General features: G+C 38.5%; 1 protein-coding gene across 2 annotated transcripts; it reads right to left on the bottom strand.

Annotated features, from left to right (window-relative positions):
* Nucleotides 1-832: 832 nt before the first annotated feature.
* PEAK1 (pseudopodium enriched atypical kinase 1) lies at nt 833-24,803 on the bottom strand. 2 transcript variants are annotated; one of them, XM_070763060.1, is made up of 7 exons: nt 24,671-24,796; nt 19,078-19,210; nt 9,848-13,034; nt 8,825-8,941; nt 7,701-7,891; nt 4,941-5,677; nt 833-4,426 (listed from the first exon to the last, which is right to left on the bottom strand). In XM_070763060.1, exons 3-7 carry the CDS (start codon nt 12,943-12,945, stop codon nt 3,296-3,298), a joined length of 5,274 nt encoding a protein of 1,757 aa, XP_070619161.1. In that variant the 5' UTR covers nt 12,946-13,034; nt 19,078-19,210; nt 24,671-24,796; the 3' UTR covers nt 833-3,295. The 2 variants fall into 2 exon arrangements, with proteins under 2 accessions (XP_070619161.1, XP_070619158.1); XM_070763057.1 differs by lacking the exon at nt 8,825-8,941 and having other exon boundaries at nt 24,671-24,803.
* Between the last annotated feature and the right edge of the window lie 115 nt (nt 24,804-24,918).

Raw genomic sequence — 24,918 nt, 5'->3', positions numbered from 1 at the left:
TGCCACCTGCCATAGGTTCGCCATCACGGCTATAGAAATTACAGATTTCATTTTCTTTTTCAATAATGTCCATAGGACTCTTGAATTTACATAACCAAATAGTGCCCTTTTGATGAGATTATTAGTTTCATGCAGAACAGGTAATTTTATTCTATTTTAAATATAGTCTTATTAAATCCATAGCTGGCACTTGGTCAATTCCCAGCAAAGAATTATCCTCTTAATATCTTTATATCTGTGACGAGGCAATATTCTTAGCACACTTAATTACTGATCCAGGCTTAATGACACTAAATGTTCCAGGAAAGATGTATTCAAATATTTAAATTTAAAGTGAATTTCAGATAATTTTTGTTTGCCATTAGGAAGATTGTAGATATTGTGCTAATATAAAATTAGCAGCAGCTTTCCAAAAATATATTTACAATTTGTAAATATATCCATATAAGAAAAATATCTATTTACAGTCAGTTATGGCTATTTGAAAATTACAATCCCTTACATTCCATTAATACATTTAAAATGCAGTAAAAGTAGGTTTATATTTAAGTTAATGCTTTATGGGCACAGCAGCTAATTATTGAAACGAGGAAGAATTTCATTTTGTTCAGAAATGATACTGCAACATTTTGTTCCAGTTTATTATTTGTCTATCGGATTGGACTTGCTAATCTTTTAAATGGCAGAATATCCATGTGTTTCAATAGGATTGTTTTCAAAAGTAGTCCCAGAGTCCACCAAACATGGAAGTTTCAGCTATATTGTATCTTTTATACATCCCTCTATATGTCCCTCCCTCCCTCTCACACAAATACTCACCGATACCGAGCAATCACATTATTATCCTTCATTTTCAAAGTTCAGCTAGTACATGTATTATATAAAAAAAGGAGATGGCAGTGAGCACATACCTCTGCTTGGATAGAATGCACAAGGCTAATAATATCTGAAAGATAACATATGACATTTGGGAGCTGCTGCATAAAATATGCATGGCCATCTTAAAACATTCAATAGTCTATTTTACAGGTTATATCAACATGACAGGGACACAATGCAATTATCTTACACGCAAAACTATGTAAAGTAGCCTTATGGAATATAGCCCACCCTGATGGTAAGTAAGTAAGCTAAATGAATGTTTATGTACATGCAGATATCAATTAGAAGCATACCTAATTGGAGAAAAAAGCCCAGCCTACAGAATAGGCAGCAGGCTGTGAGCAAGGTACTCTCACAAAGGTGTATATATTTTAAGCAGGACCACAATTCAAATTTTTGACACTCTGAACAGTTCTGTAGTGCACTCATAGCAAATTATTGTTCTGGTGGTCAATTTTTACAACGCCCACAACTCACACTGTGTCTGGCTCTTTGTATTCAAACAATTTTTGCACTTTTGTTATTAAAGTAATAAAACATTCACACACATCATCCTGAATTCTAACCGAACTTTCCCCAATCAGAAAAATTTCAAACATTTTAAGAAGCCACCACATATTCTATGCTGGGCTGAGTCTCCATCAAGGGAGGGGGCCACGTTGTATTCCATGAGCCTATAGTCAGATGCAGTTTCTGCAGATTGTCTTTTAATTTCTGGTCCAAACCTGCAATATTCTGTTCAAAGTGGCTCTTTGTCTCAAAGGCTGAAGTAAACACATCAGTCACAGTTTTAACAATAAAGAAACAGAAACACCAATCCATAGAAAGAACACACAACTTTGTGCATCTATGTGCCTTGTAAGGGGGGAAAAAAAGAGGGGGGAGGCAGGTCTAATATATGGTGACATATGTCATGTAACGTAAACATAAACAGTTTTTCATATAATATATTCACAAATTGCACATATATCCAGAAGAGAAGCACAGGCTCAACACAAGAGCTATCCATGTCCCAACAAACATCCCCAGATTTGGGAATTCAATACTGGTCAGCAGCTCCACCGTTTCAGAGCTAATTCAAGCAACCCTAACCATACTGAGCAGACAGATTGGATACAGTGGGATTAAACTGCCAATGCAGGGAAAGGCCAGTGTGATGGGTTCAGAAAGTCAGAAGAGAGATCTGAAGGCCAAACGCACCTCCAGGCAGTTATAGTTCTCTACTAAAGTCACCTTCATGTGCAAAAACATCTTCAGAATCAATAAGAGTCAGTGATATCTCAACATTTTTTGAATTTTAAAAGTAATCACTTAAAAATCCTGATAGCAGCTATGAGGTCAATTTCAATGGGACACAATTTCATTGTGTCTGCCCAAATAAATCAGCTCTCAGAGAACTCACACAATATATTTGCTCCTGTGACCACTCCCTTCTCAGAACCATGGCTGTGGAAAGCCAATGTTCTAGCCGTGCAGCTAGCTGAGCTTTAAGAAACATTTACAGCTGTCAGCGTAGCTGGTTTTCACTTTGCTTTGGAAAATGGCAGTGCAATACTGAATACTTTTCAAAAACCAACTCACACTTGGTTTCATATATACATCAAGTGGGTAAGAATACAAGAACAGGCTGTTTTAAACATGTGTGGGCTTCAGTTGCCCTTAGGTTCTTATGCTGCACATAGTAACATTGTGAGTTAACATTTCATCAATAGTCTTAACTGACCCTGCTCACTGCATTAAAGGAAGTAGCTGGCAGTATATTAAGGTGATGTCTAAATCTGAGAAATCAGATTAAAAATGACACAGTAAAGGAAAAAATACGTTTACAAACAGAACTCGGGGAAAGGGTGTGGACAGGGGCTAAATCTCAATGGGAAAATCGCCCTTATTCTTCCACCCCTCAATTCTATAACCTTTTTTTTTCCGTTATAGAGAGAGAGAGATAATTATTCAGGAGGCACCGAGTACCATTAAATCCTAGATGAAAAATGTGACCCCTGCTCCCAAATCCTGTAAAAGCAATGCATCCAGGAAATGTGTCTAGTAAGTTGGATTAAAAACAGGGATGAACTGATCACAGGATCGGGGGGGTCATTTTTTCTTTGTTTTTTAGATTTTGGTGCTGGATTAGTGCTGACTCACTTCTGTCCACAGCCATTATAGCAAAATGACTCAGGCATGTCAGAAATAATGGCTTCCTTACTACGTTTTCCCCTTCCTCGCCCACTCACAGCGGTGTGGTGGTTTTCAGACCTCTCCCATGCACACTAGACTGGAAATGGGACTTCCTGTCGAAATCTGTTTGCTCAGTGCTGGTGACCTCAAGACCTAGATAAGAATGTTAACCCAGCATGAAACGTGTGCCAAGGAAAGGATTTGGGCTTATCCAAGTGAAGCAGCCGCTCCTAGAAAACTAATGCTGCCGCATAATTTTCACTAGGCGACTGAGCGAGTCTACAGTGGCAAAAGCCAGATACTGACAACAAAGCCAGTCTTCAAGGCTGACCTGACATTCCTTGTCCAAAGACTTTTCAGCAAACTTAATCATCAACAGGGTCCGTTTGATGTCCAGCCAGTTTTGGAGCACGGCCTCCCTTTGGGAAGGTTTAGCAGAGGCCCTGAGGCTCTGAAACACATCCTCCCGAGGGCCCCAAAGCAAACACTGGAGGACGCCCTTGGCCTCAGATATCAGGATCCTTTCGGATGGGTTGGGGTTCAGCAGGCAAGCAGCCAGCTTCTGAAGCCCCAGGGAGTAAAGTGACCGGCGAGGGACTTGGGGTAGGTCAGCCCAAGTGTATTCCTTCTCTTTCAGCTCTGGATTCTCATCAAAAGGGTTGGGCAGGTGCAACATTTCATAGATGAGGATGCCAGTCTGGAACTCGTCACATTTCTTATACTGCATGGCGGTGATGATTTCTGGGGCGAGGCGAGACTGGTCCTTCAGAATCTCCGGGTCCACCATGTGACTCTTTTGCTTGGCCTGGGAGAAATTGCTCACCAAAAGCCGGGTGGGGTAAGGGGCACCGGGGTTGAGCTCTGCTGAGTCAGGGTTCAGAAGGCTTTTGCTTGGCCGGCAACCTACCAGCAGAAGATTCTCCAAACGCAGATCGCAGTGGGTGATGTGGTAGGGTTTTAGGTGCTCTAGACCGGAACACAACTGTAAGAGGAGCAGGCACACTTGTCTTTCATACAAATCGGGACATCTAGAGTGGTGCTCCCCAGAATTTCGCACAAAATCGGCCGCTGACAGGTAAGGAACCTCCCGGGTAATAACCACCACTCTGCTGCGCTGTTTACTGATGGCGCTATGGAGACCCGGACTGTCCTGGGAAATGTCCGCCGAAGAGAGGCTCTCTTCGCTTTTCTGTTCATCCTCATCCTCTTCTTCAGGTGAACTGGGGTCTTCCCACGGAAGGAGACGAACAGGTACATCTGCCAGAAAGTGGCCACAGTCCTGCTGTATGTTGAAATGAATGGCCAAGCTCTGGCGAATGGCCAAGCTGTGGTAATACTGCTGGGATTCTTTAGCTCTGCTCTTGCAAATCTGAAGGCAGGGGGGAAAAGGAATGAAAAGAAAACTAGGTTTCAGGTTAATGAAAAACTGACATGTGCCTCTTAATAAATAAAGAAAAGCAGCTATTGAAAAGTGATCCATAAAGAATTCTGAAAAGGCATGGACAGAAAAGGAGACCTAATTCGGCAATGTATTGTATTTGCTGCGTACTAAGGCAACATCTTCTTTATCTGCTACAATCTATCCCTCTCTCAGGCATGTTTTGTAGAAAGCAAATAGTAACAAGAAAACTATTTCTATTACAAATATTTTGTAATAGAAATAAACCAAGCAGATAGAGATTCAAGGTCAAATTATTCACATTATAAAGAAGGAATGCAACTTTGAAGGCCTACTGGAAAACTTTCCCTGGGAACATTCTGTAAACATATGGAATATAAAAGTTACAAAAAGGTCTTTATCGCATGGACTTATATTTATAGGCTGCTAACAAAAGCGATTAAACCTAGCAGCGCAATGGCTCTTGCTGAAAGATCTTCATTACCTTGACGGCATAATTGTTGAGTGAGTCTTTCGCATAAGAAGCAGGGTAATATATAGCGTCTCCTGCCTCGCAGCACGGCCTGTCGCTGGTCAACCTGAAGTCCGACCAACTGTCTAGCCCAAACCGAAGCTGATTTTTCTGCCCAGCCATAAAAAGATCCTCACACCTGACAGACAGTTTCTTCAGCGAATCTGCGTGGAGGCTTCTGATCTTGCTCACTACCTCTTCTCGGTTTTCAATCCCTCTGTAAAGCGCCTGCTGATGGGGCCTTGGGCCAGCTTTGCCCTGCTTGCTGTGGGCAACAGGCCTAACAGAGACAGACTCCGTGGTGGTGGTGGTGGAACCGCTCTTCTTCATACTGATCGTGGAGAGGTGGACGCTAGGAGAAGCTGCCTTTTCTGGGGGTCTGCCCAGAGAATCCCCGGATTCATTGTCCACTGCCTTGAATTCTGAACTGACCGAAGAGCAGATGCTGCTTCCTTCCCAGTTGGGGTCTATGTCGTAGGTCGGGTTAGCCATCACACAGAGGCTACTTTCAACAGCCTGCTTCTGGAGGTCTTTCGGGAGGGGTTCGGTGTGCGCTCTCAAAATGGTCTTCCGTGGCAGTGGAGGTGGGGTGGGGTTTAAGAGGGCTGATATTTCCGGATCGGATATCCCGCCAAACGCAATGGCATCCTCCAAACCTCCCTTGAGTGGCCGGGGATGCTTTGGAGGCATCATTGCTGCTCTGGATTGCCCTGTGGAATAACAAAACGGAAGGTCTTAAGCATAAAACTGATCAGGAAAGACTCCATGAACTCAATCTGTATAGTCTGGAGGACAGAAGGAAAAGGGGGGACATGATCGAAACATTTATATATGTTAAAGGGTTAAATAAGGTCCAGGAGGGAAGTGTTTTTAATAGGAAAGTGAACACAAGAACAAGGGGACACAATCTGAAGTTAGTTGGGGGAAAGATCAAAAGCAACGTGAGAAAATATTATTTCACTGAAAGAGTAGTAGATCCTTGGAACAAACTTCCAGCAGACGTGGTTGGTAAATCCACAGTAACTGAATTTAAACATGCCTGGGATAAACATATACCCATCCTAAGATAGAATACAGAAAATAGTATAAGGGCAGACTAGATGGACTATGAGGTCTTTTTCTGCCGTCAGACTTCTATGTTTCTATGTTTTTAAAACAATTTTGGGGGGGGGGTGCGACTCAATACTGTGCACAAGGGTAACACACAACAGTATTTTATAGTTAGGTAGCTGGCCAGGAAACAAGAGTACTTTTTGTAACAAACCCCTATGCTTTCCTCCAAATGTGAGAAAATCAAATAAGGTTACATTACTACCATATGCTATTGTGCATTATTGCTTTGAAGATGCAAAACATATTTACTTCACACCAGTGGTTCCGAACATGAGGCCCTTGGCTCATGGGGGGGGGGGGGCAATTGGAACCTTGTTTAAACCAAATTAATGGCCTTTTAGGCTTCCCCCGCTGAGTAGGAATTCACTTTTTGAATAGTAAGAATTATATGAGATGCTTAGGTGGGGCAGGGCCAAAAAACGGTTAGGAACCACTGCTTTACACAGAACATAGGTTAAATGTACCATAAAAGTTAGGTCACCTTCTTCCAATAACTATATTCAGCTGAACATCAGACTTCCTGTGACAATGTAATATTTGGAACTGAATCCTATAATATTGTTCAAAAAGTGAATAGCATTCATCTCAACTTGTTTTGCTTCTTTTTCAAAACTATTTATTTTCATTGCATTTATTCGATTTGTATGCCGCCCTTCTCCGGAGACTCGGAGCGGCTGTCAAGTATGTATTGGTAATATACATAGATATAACGTTGTTTATATACATAGGATAGGTGCTGATAAGAGGGAACATTAGGAACTATATATACTACGTTAAAAGAAAGTGTTGTAGTCTTCACCCAGGATAATATAGCTATTTTCTTTTTACACCTCACCAGTTACACGTACTCTCAATTCAGCTAAAAAGCCTTCCCTTGAAGTCAGCAGCTCACGTACTGGGTGTTTTCCCCCTGTACATTCCTTTCATGCCTTGTAATCCCGTCTTCCCGAAAGCAATATTTTTTGCCAAGCCCCATCTTTTTCGTATGACACTATTTTAAAGAATGTATTTTGCTGAACAGAGGTTAACTGAAAGAAAGCTGTTTGGCTTGCTGATGGAAGATTCAGGAAGTTACAATCCCATATGACAAGCCAAGCTGGTTTAGCAAATCGCTTCTCACACTAAAGCATGATATTCCACACAGCTTAATTATGGTCACAATTACGTTTGCTTATATTGCATGCAGAGCCCTTTTGCAGGACACAAAACATCCCTGCTCCAAGGAAGTTTATTACTGATAATTCAACAAAAAGAAAGCAATAAAGGAAGTAGCAGAAGAGGATAATGAAGGGGAGAATGTGCAATTATTCCAATTAAACTTGTTTTGACAGAATAGGGGAGAAACATCTATGGCTCTAAAAGGGAAAAGTGACAAGCTGGGAGGTCTGGTGAAGAAGCAACAACCGTGTGTGCTTTAAATTTAATTTTTCTGTCAATGTTGTATTTCTACACTGCATAATTGTTGGGAATTGCCAGAAATCACGACCCGTGAGTCAATATAACTTTAACAAACAAATCCAACAGCCTTTGCCTAATACTGTTCCAGCCTAGTATAGAGTCTGTAAACTCAGCTAATAACCAAGCCACAATTTATATTCTGTGCAGAGGGAAGGTACTTACCCAAGTTACTATAGGTTGCACTGCAGGCACTCACGTCAGAAGAATCAGACATTTCTTCTCTCTCATCTTCCAACTGTAATATTTCTGGAGCATGGAATATAGGGCTGTCAAAGTCCTGCTTTTCAAATGAAGAAGTTGGAATTGGAGGGGACACATTTTCCACAGGCTTTGTTTTCTCCTCAGGCACTTGACTGAAAGAAAAGCAAAGTATAGTTCACCTGCCTGGCAAACATCAGTCATCTTTAATGAACTGTGTTTTACAGGGAATTAAAAAAACAAACAAATCAGATAATTTGGTTATAAACTAGAATGTTTTAAAATACACAAGGCAAGCATTCCAAACTATGCAAACAATGACAGTAGTTGTAGTTATTTATGCCACATTTCAAAACTTAGTGTGGAACCAAGACAAAAGAGCTTCAAATTAGAAGAGTTAATGTGCCTTACAAACATTACACAGGATTTACAATAAAGAATATAGACCCCATCACTGAACAACACATCAGGGTCCCAGGTTCCAGCTGAACATCTTGCAATATTAAAAAATAAATATTTAGTGCCTCTGCAGTTTCAGCCCAACACAATAACATTATCAATACACACGTATACATTTCCACATTCATGGAATTTTATAATGCTGACGTAAAGTCATCCACAGAAGTTAGTACTGATAAAAAGGTGGAGTTAAAAAGTCTCATCTTTTTATCAGTTTTGGCATTTTATTAACATGCGGCAGAACAGTGTAAACGTAACAAATTACACAAAAAGTGAAACCATTAAAAGGTTAGCCCAAGTAATTTTACACATTCAAAACTTAAAAACTGTGGAGTTGTAAATTCACTTTGGGAACTGCAGGTATGGAAAATGCCTTCTGTTTAACAAACTTTGCTCTTTGCTCTCATTAACTGCACTGTAGCGGCTCCATTCAAAACAACCCCACCTAACAGTTGCTTAATTTGAAGGAAGAATTCCTGTTGTGGAATAGTAATCTCTATAAACAAATTTGCCGGGATTGATATGTTGAGAACACCGCAGCTTCTAATCTCTTCAGTGCGCTCTTTTGAGAAATGTGCTACCAAAGTAAATTCATCAACTGAGAAAGTAAACAAGAAGGAGAAACTCACCCACTATACTCACTCACACAGTTCCCCATTAAAGGAAATTCTCTCAGAGCCTTCTTGAGCCTTTTAATCATGTCTCGAAACTCTGCCGAAGCATTTATTCCACTGGGGTCTGGTGAGCTATAAGTTGTGCAAAGCAGTGAGCAACAGAGCCTGAAGTCTGCACAGAATGATATCACCTCCTGCACCTTGAGGTTTACCTTCAGGGGCAGGTCTGGGGAATGTGCCAAAACACGGTAGAAACTCTAGCACAAGCGAAGTGCAAAGCTTGTTTCGTTAACCCTTTCCTTACTACAGAATACCATGCACACCTTACATATTTTTACTCTTCATTTGGAGAATGCTGGAACAAACATGAATTTATTTAAAATTGTGGTAATTGGCCTGTTTGGGAATTGGACCAATAACGAAGCTGGGCTAATGGAAGAAAAAACATAATACTTTAGTTGCTCACAGCTATATTAAAAAACCAGAGATTTTGAGGATGTAGTTGTATGATAAATATGCAGTTACTCAGCTCCTATTGCACAACGGGGCAGAATTCTCTCATTTCAAATAAAATAAAATAAATTAGCGTAAATGCTATTGCCAAATATTTAAGTTTTGGAATCCTTTTGAAGGAAGGAAATAAAAAAGAAGCAATACCTAAGACATATTAATCTGTTTCCTGCTTCTACAGTGCAACCATATAAAGGAAACTGAAGGAAAGTTGTACTGTATTTTCATCAAGATCTTCTAATGTGTTTTACTCAGCTTGAATATGCAGTTCGAACAAATCTGAATTAACTGTAAAGGAGGGTTGGTCCTACCTGAACACCTTTTCTCAATGATGGTTGCAGGCCAGCCCAGGAATGGGTAATGACTTTGTCCTTCTGCCTGGAGATTGAGTCATAATTTTATAACCATGCCCCATTGCCTCTCTCTCTTTCTCTGGTAGTGCGTCTCTCTTTGCCCCCAGTTATCAAGGAAGGTGCAGCTGTAACAAGACAAACTTATCCAGTGGCTAATTAGGGATTTAAATTTTACCTGATAATTTCCTTTGGAAGTTGAGGTGAAGAGGGGTGACTCCTTAAGTTTTCTTCTGATGTCTCTGGGTGATTTTCAGTCTCTCCTCTCTCTGCTGTCAAAACTTCTGTGGTGGTTTCCACTTCAGCCTTGGCTTGATTTGTTTTCGTTTCCAACTTTGCTTGATCACATTTAAACATAAAAACAACAGACTGTTTCTCACTGGAATCTGTTCTGGGTTCACTGAACCAATCGTGACGTTCGGAAGGTGGTGGCGGAAGCATATGAATGACAGTCCCATCAAGACCCACAAGTTTCCCTTTCTCTCTTTCTCTGTCCTCCTCTTCTTCGGTCTTTCTGCGGCGAAAGAAGCTCTTAAAGGATATCCATCGCTTCGGTTTGGCATCAACTGCTCGTCTACCTTCCGAATGCAAAATGGATTCAGCCTCAGTGGATCTAGCTGAGCTCAGGGGTTTGCTCCAATTGCCGAAATGTTTTTGCAACACTTTGCTGGCATGATAAGGCGAAGAGGTGGACCGGGGAGGTGGGAAAGGGGGGGCCTGTTCAGTTTTGGGACTTGGAGACGTTGCCATGGGTTTTGAAGGGATTTCCTTGGACGTAACCTCCGCGGATTTGATACCCTCAGCATTAGGATGAGATTGCATTGAAAAAAGGGATTTTGGTCGCACCGGGGTGGTCTTGTCTGGGTCTGCATCAGGGGGCAGAGAGTAGAGTTCATCAACACTGCAAGACTTAGGGCCAGTCTGAGGGGCTTCCGGGGGAGACTGTGGAGGTTGGATTGACGCTACAATCTGCGACAGCACTGCACAGGCATTTTCTCGACCTTCATTAGATATTTCCTGGTTATTATCTACTTCGGCTAAAGAATCCTGAAAACTTTGTATTTTTCTTGGGGAGCCACGGCAAGATGTTTTGGGTGAAGACTGACCTTTCCCGAGGCAGCTATTGAATTCCTGAACCTTCTGAGCTACAGAGCCCAGCCTCCTCTCAGGGTTATTGCCTGAAGCTTTCGCTTGGGGTAATTCTGCAGACCTACTAGGTATATTTTCAGATGCGGTGCTTCCTGTTTCTATTTCTTCATACGTATGGCTGATGACACTAGTGGTTTTATCTTTGAAAGACAGATCTCCATTAGTGCCTAAAAAGCTTTTGTAGATGGCTAGGTTGTCATATGCATTGGGATTTATTACAATAGGAACTTTGATGGCATTCTTGGAACATCTAGCATAAGTTGGCTCATCATGAATAATAATCGGGAAGGGGGGCATGCCGGCATTATTGTAGCTGTTGAATTTTATTTCAGACAAATTAGGGGATTTGACCGGGATTGTTTTCGTAGAAATGTGTGTTGATGTAGGCGAAGTGGGAGCAGATTTATGGATATCTCTCCTTACAGGAACAGAAGGCCCTGGAACATTGGCAGTTAATTCCACTTTGGGGATTTTTTGTCGAGGACTTGTATTGGAAGTCCAAACTTCCTGGTATCTGGCAGTGTTGGATTTTTTAAGATTAGGAGTGACTTGCCCACATGACACAGAATGAGACATAGCATTTGTACTGAGGGCATCTGGTGAATTTGGATTAGACTGAATGTATCTGGTATCCAGTTTTTTTGCCCGATTCTCTATATTTTCATGTGTCATGGCTGCTGATACATCCACTATCGTATAAGGTTTGCACACTGGTTGTTCCATATTTACTACCCTGTAAGGCTTTGCTTGTTCTTCCAGGGGGATCAAATTTGTAGCTGTCTGAACTGGCATATTTAAGGAACTTTTCCATTCTTGGTTATCACTGGGGATAGCAATCTTGCTATCTTTTTCTTCTAGCCTAACAGCAAGCACAGCTTTGTGGGTCTCTACAATCTGGGCAGCGTTTTGAGTGTTTTTAATTGAAACTTTAAGTTGCTGATCATCAGAAAACCTGTTATCACCTCTTCCTTCCATTAATATGCTACCTTTAGGACTGTGAGGAGACACTCTACCGTTGCAAAGCTTTTGGGAAGAACTGCTGGCCGTTCCAGAATGAGATTCTTCAGTCAGAGAAGAATCAGGGGACATCGAATCGGATGAAACCATGCTCTGCACACCTTCTGGTCCAAAAAGAATTACAGGGTCATCTCCGTAGCCATTCAAAATTTCATCATAGCTGTCATCGTAGTCTACTGCACAAAATCTCTGAAGAGACTTATGCCTTAAAGGCACTGTATTCCATTTCTTGTCAACACAAAATCGAACAGGTGACAGCGTGTTTGCCCTGAAGTTAGCAAAACGTGGCTGTCCCCTCATGCGAATTTCCATTGCTAACAACTCTTCATCACTTTCATCCCAGCTTTCATGATCATCATGGATGCTGCCAAAAAACAGGTCATCCTCACTTTCGTCTCCACTGGAGAATTCAGGGTAGCAAAAACGACCACCGTCACTGCTTATTACAGCAGTAGTTCCACTTAATACAACATGCTTATTTTGTGACTTTGTTCCACCCATCAGGCAACTTGGAGGGATCTTTCTTTCTAACGACTTCTTATAACACGTATTTATTCGTCCCAAAAATACTTCTCTTGAATTAATTTCATTTCTTGTTAGGAAAGTTGAATCACCTAAGCCAGCAATTTCCTTCAATACATCAGTGAGTCCATTATTGTTGCTTGGAACTTTATCTGTATCATCATTATTTCCAAAAGATCTATGAATATGACTGTAATTTTCAACCTCCTCTTCTTCTTCCTCTTCATTATTATTGTTATTATTCAGTGGCTTTTTCTTCAAAACAGTTATATTTTGATTCCAACCTACGAGAGCTGGTTTGTTCTCACAAACATCTTGTGAGGCGATTTCACCACAAATACTTTGTCCATCTATTGTCACCATGGTGGGCTTCACAGCGATGGTGGGTTTTTTTGCCACAGGTGGCCGAAAATTTCCTGTATTCTTATTATGGTGGTTGCTGTGAATTGCATTGGTTTTTATATTTGAATTTGAGACTGCAGCTTTTTCAGGGCCTGGAGGCAGCTGATGCAAATTTTTTGGCTTGAAGCAATTTTTACATTCACCAGGTTTCCACACATGTTCAGTGAAGGCATTGCAAGCAGACATTTTCTGAGGTTAAAGATTGTTCAGTGCGTGGTAAGATCATTCCTTATTATTTAATGCTGTCTTGCTTGCATAATCAAATCTGGTTCATCCTAGGAAAGTAAAAGAAAGACATTAAAAATCAGTGAGAAGTGAATGTACAGACTGCCACTCAAGAAGCTGATCTTCTCAACTTCATTAGTTGATCTTTTTACTGACAAAATAGGAACTACATTTAAGCTTCATCTATTCCACAATAATGTTATAAGATAAAACAGTTAAATGTTTTTATAGGTAGCCAGTTATGTTTTCAAATACAGTAAAAGTACAAAGGAAAATTTTCATCTCATGTTAATACACAGTCAACAAGAATAATGATCTATAAGAATAATGATCTACATGTCAAGTTAATTAAAGACAGGCAAGCATTTTTACTGAACACCAGGGGGAGCTGTAACATAACTAAAAGAGCTTTGCATAATATTTCATTGAAAGGCATCTTATAATATTTAAAAAATTTGCTTAATGAATTTCTGCCTTTGTTTAAAGAGTGATACACGTAATTCTTGAGCTACAATCACAACTGAGTCTGGAATTTTGATTGCAAGCTGACTTATCATGTATTCGAACTCAGTCTTATAACTGTTTTTTTGATGTTGTGATTAAACAAATCTTGTAAACGTTAAGTGAATAGTGTGGTCTTAAGCTTAACAATGGGTCCTTTTTGCTGGAAAACAACAACACAGTCACAAAATGCAACCATGCGACAGCAGGATGCTGCAACAGTTGTAAATGCAATTGCCAATTACCAAGACCTGAAACAGAGCAAGTATGACAGTTGCAATTTACTCTGAAACCTACGGATGTTATAATCTAAAGGTTATACAAGAACAAAAGAAAGTTATCCTTAATTTTAATACTTCCCTTTGATCTTTTATAGCATTATTTTATAAATTATTTTGAATGTGGCGCATTGTACCTATATCACATTGTCTTACATCCCACTGCAGGGAAAGGCTGGCTGAGACTTGTTTTATGTTACAGAGGAAGACAAAGCAAAGAATATCAGGCTACTCTTTCGATAATCATAACATCAAGGAAAACCTTGGCCGCATATCTTTATACAATTTCTTATGTTTGGTTCTCTTGGGATTGTGCATTGGTCCAAGAAACAATATACACGGTGCCGCCTTCTATCCACCATGCATTTTAAGGGACTAGTTCTCTGTTCTAAATTTCAGGCTGACAGGTTCCTTCAGAGGCATGTTGGCTGCAGCACAAAGAAAACCTCCTATATTATACTAATACTATATACTAACACAATCCAGTTAAAAGGAACGTAATTGGTGTGCAACATTCCCTGCAATTTCAGTATTCTAAAAATGAATGGTCTCAGTAAATACCAGATGGCGACATGCACTAATTAATCAGAGTAGCTCAATGAATGAGCCTATTAAAATGAATGCACCTATTAGACATGTGTTTTTAATGCACTCTGCTGCAAAAGCCTGCCTTTAAAGGAACACTTGATTCATCGAGTGAGCAATATAGACAAGTGTGTGCTGATGGCATCTGACAGTGCAAGATTATCTCATCAATTTCTATCAATAGATATTTCAGGCCAATACCAATCTTAATTTTGTTTTCATTCAACTGAAGAAAATGAATATTTTTTTACTTCCACGGTTTGGGAGGAGTTTCTTAGTACTGGCATGTTCCAGAATGCTCTGCAGGCATTCAACTTCATCCCTGACAGCTCTCGGTACAGCTAGCTAATCACTATTCAGAGCAATAAAAGGCTCTTACAAAGAACCCGGCCTTTCATCAGCATTTCTAGTGAAAAAAAGAAGCCATGGTTCATTATCAGAGCAAAATTATAGAATGATCAGATAAGATTTGGAATCTAGGAAAAAAAACTTGCATTTTAGAAAAAGCAGCACAAGTACACACAAATAACAAAAGTCCTGGTTCCATGTGAATATTTCATTATATAAGGGAAAACACATTTGATTTCAGTTAGCATATCTTAATGCAATTTGTCTTGCAATCTATTGCTGTTGAACATTCCAAAACCTCTCAACGGATCAAGATGTTCCCACAGCTATTTTGTTCTAGTACATTTGTATATTTGCCTTGTTTGAGAAGCATTTTTCTTATACAGTCTCATCATGCTCTCCTGGAGTCACATCTAAGGTTTATTATGATGACTATTAAATATATATTCAGAATCATCTTAAATTTCTTTTCTAACGACTGACACAGCAACATCTCTCATAATTTTATAAGGGGAATCTTAAATTTCTGCCTTGCTCCAGGGTCTAATACATCCCAATATTTATATATTGCTCCTGGAAAAAGCCATCTCAATCTGGAATAAAATCTCATCAGAATGCTGAGGACATGAAAGCCACAGTCAGACTCCAAAAGTCATAGCCAGAAACCAACATTTCTATAAATGTCACAATTGCTCTCATTGCTTTCCCCCAAAGAATCCTTGCTCTATATGAAATAATAATAGACAAAGCAGTTTCTAATAGCAACCAGCATGCTGCATGCCATAAAATGTAAGGTTTAAAATTCAGATTCATACTCTTCTGAGTTTAAATCATTCTACATTGCCTCATCCAATTCTTCTTTCCTTTTATGATATTATCCTAATTGTGATCACCAAAGTTATATTTCTCTACTTGTGATCACTGATCCTGCTAATTCTTTCAGAACTTCAGCAACTTTGCTTCTTCAGTTATTTTAATCTCTTTACTCTCCTAGAACTCACATGCCTAACCTATGTTTAATGTGCTATTAAATGTTTCCTAATTAAAAAAGGAGTCAATACAAATCCTATATAATGTCAGACTATATATTGTGGGCTGTTTTTCCGTGTCTGTGAGTCTAGTTGCTATAGTAACTAGATACAAATTATGTTAGCATCGTTTTACTGTTTCCATTTATATTTTTATATTGTTTATGAAAGAGTTGGAAATGGAAACTGTGCTTTTGTCAGCTCTAGAATATCTTTTCATCTTTATTGGAAACTGAATCAATGGCAGATGAATTAACCAGAGAGCAAACTCCAGAGCCTTAAAAGCAAAAGTTTAAAAAAGCATCAGCGACAGAGTATCTGAAGGGAAACCAGAAGTGAGTAGCAGATGCCAGGCTTAACAAATACTTGCTGTAACATTTATACTTGTTGACATTTTTGATGCTGATAAGTCAAGAAAACCCAGGAAAAGTATTAATCATATGCTATAATTGTCTGAAGACATTTCTTAGCTGCTTTTATTCTTCAGTCAAATGGCATTTACTTATCAATCATATCTAAATGCTTACATTCTACTTAAAGAGAAGTAGAGCCGGGGTGGTGCAGTGCTTAGAGTGCAGCACTGCTGGCTACTTCAGCTAACTGCTAGCTGTAGTTTAGCAGTTCAAATCTCACCACCGGCTCAAGGTTGATTCAGCCTTCCATTCTTCCAAGGTGGGTAAAATGAAAACCCAGATTGTCGGGGGCAATATGCTGGTTCTGTAAACCGCTTAGAGAGGGCTGTAAAAACACTATGAAACAGTATATACTGTACATCTAAATGCTATTGCTAAAGGGTAGTAGACTGGAAGGGACAGGGAAGGATGGAGCCCAGACGGGAAGATTGTACTTGTTCTCATGATTATGAATCATTCTCAGGCACTCCTACAGTCCATCATCTTTTTTTAAACACAAGTAGTCCTCAGTTAGCAACAACTGGAAACAGCAGTTGTCATTAAACAAAACAGTTGCTAAGTAGGAAATCATCCACATGCACATACTCTCCCTTTGGAATGCACACACATCCTGGGAAAATCAGCAAGGAGGGAATTAATGTTTGTATTTACATTTTTTGGAGAGGAAGGGATTACAAGAAGAGTAAGCAGGCACCCACTGGGGAAATACGAAAGCAATATGCCAGTGCCATCAGTCTGGTGTATTCCCTGTGGTGTGCTTGCTTGCTCTCTTGTAATCTCTTCCTCTCCATCTCTCTACCCGTCAGGGGAGAAAAAAGAACGATGGGTCAAGCACAGGACAATTTATACTGACTGCAATGGCAATCATGTGACTGAGGGGCACTGTGAAGGTGGGCATTTGTTGTAAAACATTTCAGCACTAACTCTGAACAGTTACTGGAAGAGGCACTTGGTAAGTGGAGACCATCTGTTGGGTGTTCCTGAGATTGCTATACTTAATGCCATTTAAAATATTTCTGAAGTATATCTTAAATTTATTATAACCTCATCAATATATAAATAATACAATCTAAGTTTGTTGCAGAGGTTGGGAGCTACTTTGCTCAAAAGATTTATAAAACATAATGTGTAAATTATGTATATGCACTCATTCCAAAATTGTCAAATTAAAAAGTAGTACTCTTAAAAAACAATGTACTTAAAACAAAATCTACACTGTCATATAACAAGTTCATATTTAAAATAGCTACACCAAATTTTAGCCTATACAGTATAGAAATTCTTTCTCCTCTAGTCTATTTTGCATATTTTTCAATTTCCTACTTATTAAGTACAGCTGGATCTGATGATAGACAAAATTCATCACTCTTAAACTTTTTATGCTTTTATCCATTCTGATAAAAGTATATATTATTACCAAATATAGATTTAGAAGTTTAGTTTCTCACTATGAGTCAAGTGGGAAAAATGTCATTGCAACCATAGAACCCAACTCGTAAAATGCATCTAAACCAAAGTATTTTCATACAATACCCGACAGTAGTTCTCAAAAAGAAGAAAACTTAAATAGCGGCTTTTTACCATTTCCTGTCCAAATTGTAGATTTTTTAATCATCTGAGAAAGTGCTGCCCAAATGGTACTCCTGACCCTTCCCATGCTAGGAGGAAATCTTCCCATGCAGTATCATCTAGCACTTAAATGATAGTTAGCAACTATTTTTACAGTAGCCTTGCTCAGCCAAGAGAATTGTCTGAAATCATTTCCTTTGTTTTAGTAGAATTCACCTAGTCTGGACAAAATCCAAATATGTCAGCCAGCAACAGCTACATCCCTTCAACATGTGTTTTCTAAAAGCTTTATAGGAGGATTAAATGATCCAACATCATTTTTACAAGCATTATATAGCTATTGCCAGAGTTGTCTACAATGTATCCTGGTTGTTTTAAAGATAATAAAACATAGGTAAAAGATAGCATTACATATACCTTTTTATGAAATTATATGCCTCATGACCCACTGTGATTCATTTAATGACTACAGCTAGAAAGTCACATGACTTTTACTTAATGATCACATCACTTAGCCAGTCCCAATTGCATTAGATAAGTGAGGACTACTTGTACTAGTTCCAAGGGTAAAAGACAAAAACAGAAGATTTCCACTAAGCAACTCCTACAACAACCATACAAATCAGTACCTCTTATTAGCAGTAAGAGATTCATTAACCCTGGCTCTATTAGTAATGGATATAAAGCTGTGGGAATTTATATTCCATTAACGTTAAGTTCATGTTTATGAAGGAGCATTTAGCTGCCCATGAATAATTTATTTAAAATAATGAAACACTGTGTAGGATCTGTGAAAAAAAAACCCAATGTAAGCGTGACCTACTCTTTTATGCAGTGTCATAATTTTAATACTATTTTGTAGCAATATTTGCATTCTCAGTTTAATGAATGGTGTAAAATAACACCAAGCACAGAAAGGCTCATAACAATAATATTAGCACTCATAACAATACTATTAGTACTATAGAAAGCACAAGGGATTTCCTATCTTTACAGCTCCTTTTCTCTTCCCATTCCTTATAATTTTTTTGTTGAATAACAAAACAATGGGAATAAAAGCCGTAATCTGAATTACTTTCATTTCTCTGGCATGAAGCAAGTGGGACTGAAACTAGTCCATTCTAATTTTCAATGAAGCTCCAATCCTGAATCATCTCTCTGGAACTTCAGGATTCTCTAAAGCTGGTTTTGGCATTTATATACAATACCATGATGGGAAGGTTTTAAATATATTTATAAATGATTTATCCGGAAATCAAGTAGTTATTGTATTGAATTGTTTCCCTATTTTGTTTCTGAGCCAAATATTAAAATTATGTAGTAGAACACTGACATTCTAGACAAATAAATAAACAATAGTCTTAACTATACCTGAATATGTGGCACAAAATTGTGCATATATTAGCACTAGTTTTTAGTTGGCCTCTGAATTTCAGGGATTATCATAAATCCTTTGTAGCAATTGTCTTTTTTTATTCATAGGTCACCAAGATATTTTCCTCCCCTGTGCAGATAAAACAAGAAAATTTTGATTAATATGCAGAAGTACAGTATTATCATTATAATTTTCTTCTACAATGTTAAATAATATACTCTTAAGTACTGAATCTTTTAAGTTCATTTTGGATGAAAATTTCAAACTTTGTCTGAAATGATATTTTAACAGCAAGTTAGACCGGGATGGGCAACTTCAGAACATGATTACCAATAAGTCATTCATTTATTTGGGTTTGTGTGATAGTGGCCTAAAAACAATAACTATGCTTAGCTCAGGAGGAGCAGCAAGGATATCACTGAAATATCCCCAGAAGAGCCACAAGCTTTCATTGGGAACAGGCTGGATGTGGAACATTTGTATATATAGTCATCAATAAGTCAGGCCTAATTGTTGCATTAATAATCTACTTTATGTTGAAATTGGAATGCTCCAAAATGCAGCAGTACTGTGATTTTGTGACTTGTAAGAGACTGCACTAGCTCTATTTCTTAAATTTTAATAGGTTATTTCCAATTAATTTTTGGTAGTTCATTTGAAATGAAAAATAATAACAACTATCAATGACATCTTGGGGTGAATTATAACACAGTATTCCTTATCTATTCTTTATTGAAAGTATATTTTACATTTGTTACATATTCACTTTATCAACTTTGCCTGATGTATCTAGTATACATAATGCATAAATGTTTAATACTGCTGTCCATCTTACGAAAAGACATGGGCAGCAGACAAAAATTTTAAAAGAATTAAAATATACTGTAAACACTAAAAACCATTGCAGCCAAGAATAAAGTATCCATTATAATGACCACATTAACTACAAAGTGAGTCTCTACATATACTCAGTGCTTATAGGCCCAGGCCTTATATTTCAGTCTGCATTTAAAAATGACTGGATAAAAATCTGTCTACAGGTAATATAGCACTGACAAAAAATTATGTGTGGAATAGAGGTGCTTCTTAGCTCCCATACATTCCTCCCTTATTAGAATTTTATCATTTTATTCTATCATAATTGTGCATTTCTGAGTTGGCTAAAACATCTGAATCAGGGAAGTCATATTAACATTTATTTAGTAACAATAGACAGGACATACTCTTTTAATAAATAAGCAAATATTGAAGATATTGTGACAAAGATCTTATGCTGCTTATCATTAAAAACATATCAGTATATTATTTTCTCTATTCCATAGTGACACTGTGTATTGTTTTCATGGTAAAGGTCAACAAATTTGTTTGCCTTACAAAATGTAAAGAAAAATGCAATCCTATCTGAATGCAAGAAACAATGTTTGCATATAAATATTCTACATCTTCAGCATTATATCATGAACTGCATCATACTGAATGTTATGCAAGTATCCTTTCTAAAAGCTTTAAAGAGATAAGAAATCATTGTTTTATTTATTACATAAACATAGCTTCAGCAACAAAGGATGGGGCAGTAACTTACCACACATCTCTTAAGAAGACTGCATCTAACCATTCAAAATTTTCACCTTAAATCCGCAATGCTCCAACAGAACATTTGCATGGCAACTGTTACTAACAGTGTTTAATGGTAAGAACGGATGTTTTAAAAGCTACAGAAAAACATTTCTTATAATAGAGTATCCTATTTATTTCTTTGAGCAGAGATACATAAACTTTAGAAGAAATTCTATGCAGATACTGGCATAAAACGTTGGACAACAGCACTTTAAATTATGTACATTTATAAATGTAGATGCATCAATGGAAAATTAATTACTTAATGTTTTGTTTAAAATAAACTATCTTGACAGTTTCAAAGAGAGATCTTTACTAACATTTTATGTTAAAGAAACAATGGAACTGTATTATGCTATAATTTCCAAACAAGATTATGAAGAGAAGCAACTACAGTATTGTTTTTTCTCATTTGGCAGTACAGTATTATACTTTAGATAAAATGTAGCACACTTTGCTTCTAATACGCTTAACATATCTTCTACTTTTGTCCCAATTCTGCAAGCAAATGATGTATCTTTATGAAAGTATAAGTGCAATAATAGTACTGTACAGACTATACAGTACACTAATTTCAATTAAAGAAACTTAAGAATGTGCACCATTGAAATAAAGTGGATATAAGTTGTTTTATGTGCTTAACTGGTTATATTATACGCAGAGTTAAGCATTATTAAAAATGTAATTTTTCAATAGTAACATGAAATAAAGTTATTTGTGATGAATTACTCAGCTTTTAAAACAGTATTCAGGTTATACTCAATGTTACTAAAGGTTCCATACAGAACCTTTAACTGAAATAAAGATGTATAATTCAGTCCTTTAAATATTAACTTTTAGATAAAGCTAACCCTAACCCTAACTCAATTAAATTAAACCTACACTGGACTGAACTTTCTTAAAAGTTACGTATCAAGAAACCTATAGTACTCAATATAAAAAAATATTAATATGAGGGAATCTTAATAACAAGATCCACAAAATATAATTAAACAATTCATCCTAATATTTCAAAAAGATGTCATTCTAAGTAAGCAGTAAATTATCTCATTCAAAAAAAAATTCACTATAGTAAATAAATATTTTGAGAAAACAGCATATTTAGATACGTCTCTAATACGACTTACCATAAAATGAATGGAAATTACATACAATTCTACTTTGTGGGTCAATCTTTTCTAATATATTTGAGAACTGAAAAGAGCATCAAACTTTTACCAAGACTGTTTTTGGTCTGTTTAAGTCATTAGCAGTTTTCTGTTTTAAAAAGTTTTTCGTATTTTCAGCAGAAACAATCTATTGGTGCAACATTTAATAATGAACTATATTGAGCCTTTCAAATGTAATGGAATTTGTCATATGCATTTAAAAAGGGTTTTTCAGATTTTCAAAATAAGACTAGCTCAATACAATTGTTTTAGCTTTGTGGAGCATTTAAATTATGCTTGTTTTGGAAAACATTCACCTTTTTAAGCCAATAGAAACATCTATTACTTTCTGAAAATTCCTATGGTCAAAATTATGAAAATGAGTTAAGCAGATATAAAGAGCTGCACAAAAACCTTGTTTCCTTAGTTCTCATTGTCCATCAATTATAACTTCTATGCTCTTATAATGCAATGCATTTCACTATAAAATAATTCAAAACAAGCAGAAAAGACATGTGAGAACCAGTCAGCTTTCTATAAATAATTAATAAAGCCTTAAAAAACAAAGCACAATTGCTTTGTGCATATATTCAATAATAATATAATACAAAGAGTATTTCTATTTGATCCTAGAAAGCACAATGGAAACTGCTAGGGGAAGGAGGGAGCTCTTAAAGAAGAATGTCTCTGGAGAAGAAAAATTCTAAGTTTTGCATTCACATTTTCAACTCTTGTATAACTAAGAATTATATACTTCTATTCTCTATAAAATTAAATATTTAATATTTACATAACTTTGAAGCACTTTGAACATCGGCAAAATGTGTACAGTATTCATTAACCATATCAGATTGATATTATCTTATTAAAGGGGGGGACTAAGACTAATAGTTGTTTGCTATATATTAAATACATAACTGAGTAAGATCACCAGATTCCAGATTGATGTAGTGGTTAAGGCATAGGCTAGAAACAGGACCCGTGACTTCTAATCCCACTTTAGCCATGGAAGCTAAGGTGGGATTTGTATGACCTTGGGCCAGTCAGTTTCTCAGCCCACTCCACCCCATCCCATAGGGTTGTTCTTGTGGGGAAATAGGATGAAGATGTGTTGGATATGTTCACTGCCTTGAGTTATTTGTAAAAACAAAGAAAGATGGGATACAAATAAAAAATTATACAGTTAAGTGGAAGAGGAATCTAATGTTTCTCCAAATGCTAGCTCTACCTTGCTTTCTTTCCCCAAATTCTGAGTGTAAAATAGTAAAATGTTGAACAAAAACACAAATCCTTGCTTCTCTAAAAGAATCCTGGCTTCCCTTTTGGTCCCTTAGGGAGGTATGCTGCAGTCTCCAGAACCATAACAGATGAGGAGTGCTTGGTGCTCTCTGAACTTGGTTGTTTACAGATGCTTCGTTACCCAAACTAGGTAGCATATCTTCAGTGCTGGGAGGGAGAAGAGTTTGCTCTCAGTTTAGTTGCTTGCCCTGTCAATGTTAAACAGAGAGCAAAGCTTTTTCCTTACTAGCACTGATGTTACCTGGTTTGGATAAAGAAACATCTGGAAGGAAACAACCAAGCTCAGAGAGAACCAAGGACCCCCCAGTCCTTTGCCCCCACCCTTCTTCTTCTGCACAACCCTCCTCAGTTCTTACACTGATGTTGTTACCTAGTCTACTCATGAAAAGTCTGCAAGAAATCTACCCAGCTCAGAGAAAACCAAGGACCCCACAGTTCAACTCTGAGCTACAAATATGTCTCCTTTATCTATCGGTACCATAACAGCTTCCATCCTTGGGAAATCAAGGCATCCTCTGTTGTCAAAAGCATATGATTTTTTTAATTAAAAAAACCCCCTTCTTAAAGAACAATTAAGAGGCAGTCCCAGAACTTCATAGCAAGGATGAAGCCCGTTCAACCCAAAGATCTTACAACCTACAGACAATAAATACAGATATAAACTCTATAGAGAAGATAAATACGTTTTTAAAAAGTTGTGCAGTTTAATAATTCATTAATTTCAAAAAAGTAAAATAAATTCAATAAGGTTCAGGAGGAAAGTGTTTGCAATAGGAAAGTGAACCCAAGAACAAGGGGGCACAATTTGAGGTTAGTTGGGGAGAAAAGATCAGAAGCAACGTGAGAAAATATTATTTGACTGAAAGAGTAGTAGATGCTTGGAACAAACTTCCAGCAGACGTGGTTGGTCAATCCACAGTCACTGAATCTAAACATGCCTGGGATAAACATAGATCCATCCTAAGATAAAATACAAGAAATAGTATAAGGGCAGACGAGATGGACCAGGAGGTCTTTTTCTGCCGTCAATATTCTATGTTTCTATAAATAAAATAAAGAAGATAGCGAAGGAAACAGTAAGAAACCACCGCCCTGTGTTTCTGCCCCCCCCTTCACCGTCCAGCCCCAAACTTTCCATCCAAAGAAACGGGATGGGGAGAAGCGCCAAATTTGTCTCAAGGCCATTCGGAGGGGGGAGGTTGTTGCTCGTTTCCCTCCCTCGCCCCCCCTGGGCCCCCTCCCCCTCCCCTCCGCCAGGAAGCCGCGCTCGCTGCGCCCCCCTTTCCCCCTCAAGACACCCCCGCCGCGGAGCGGGAAGGTCCCGGGGGAGCAAAAAAAAAGAAGGGGGGCTCCCGTCCTTCCTTCGCCCCATTCGACAAAGACCCCCCCCCCGCAAAAAAAAAAAATATCCCCCGTCCGTCCCGGAGCGACACAAAGCGGCTCCTCTCCCCTCACGGGCCTGTCTCTCCCCTCACGCCTGAGGTAAAACTTTTCGCAAAGTGAGGAGAAAAGCATGCAGACCGACCTGCACGGGTCCGGGGAGGCGGAGGGACGGCTCTCCGCGGGCGCCCGGCGCTCCGCCGCCGTTCCTTCCCCGCCGGAGGGACTCGGCGGCCGCTGGCTGGTTGCCTCCCTCGCTCACTCGCTCGCTGGCGGGCGAAGAACCGGCAGCCTGCCAAGGAGGCAGAGCTCCAGCGAGGCCACGCCCACTCGCACCGGGCTGCGCGCGCCGCCAACTCCTTCGGCTCGCGCCCGGAGGAGGGTGGGTGGGAG

The sequence above is a fragment of the Erythrolamprus reginae genome, chromosome 10 (genome assembly GCF_031021105.1).
Source record: "Erythrolamprus reginae isolate rEryReg1 chromosome 10, rEryReg1.hap1, whole genome shotgun sequence".
NCBI classification, from domain to species: domain Eukaryota; kingdom Metazoa; phylum Chordata; class Lepidosauria; order Squamata; family Dipsadidae; genus Erythrolamprus; species Erythrolamprus reginae.
Note: the sequence above shows the minus strand (reverse complement) of the source record. Positions and strands in the feature narration are given on the sequence as shown.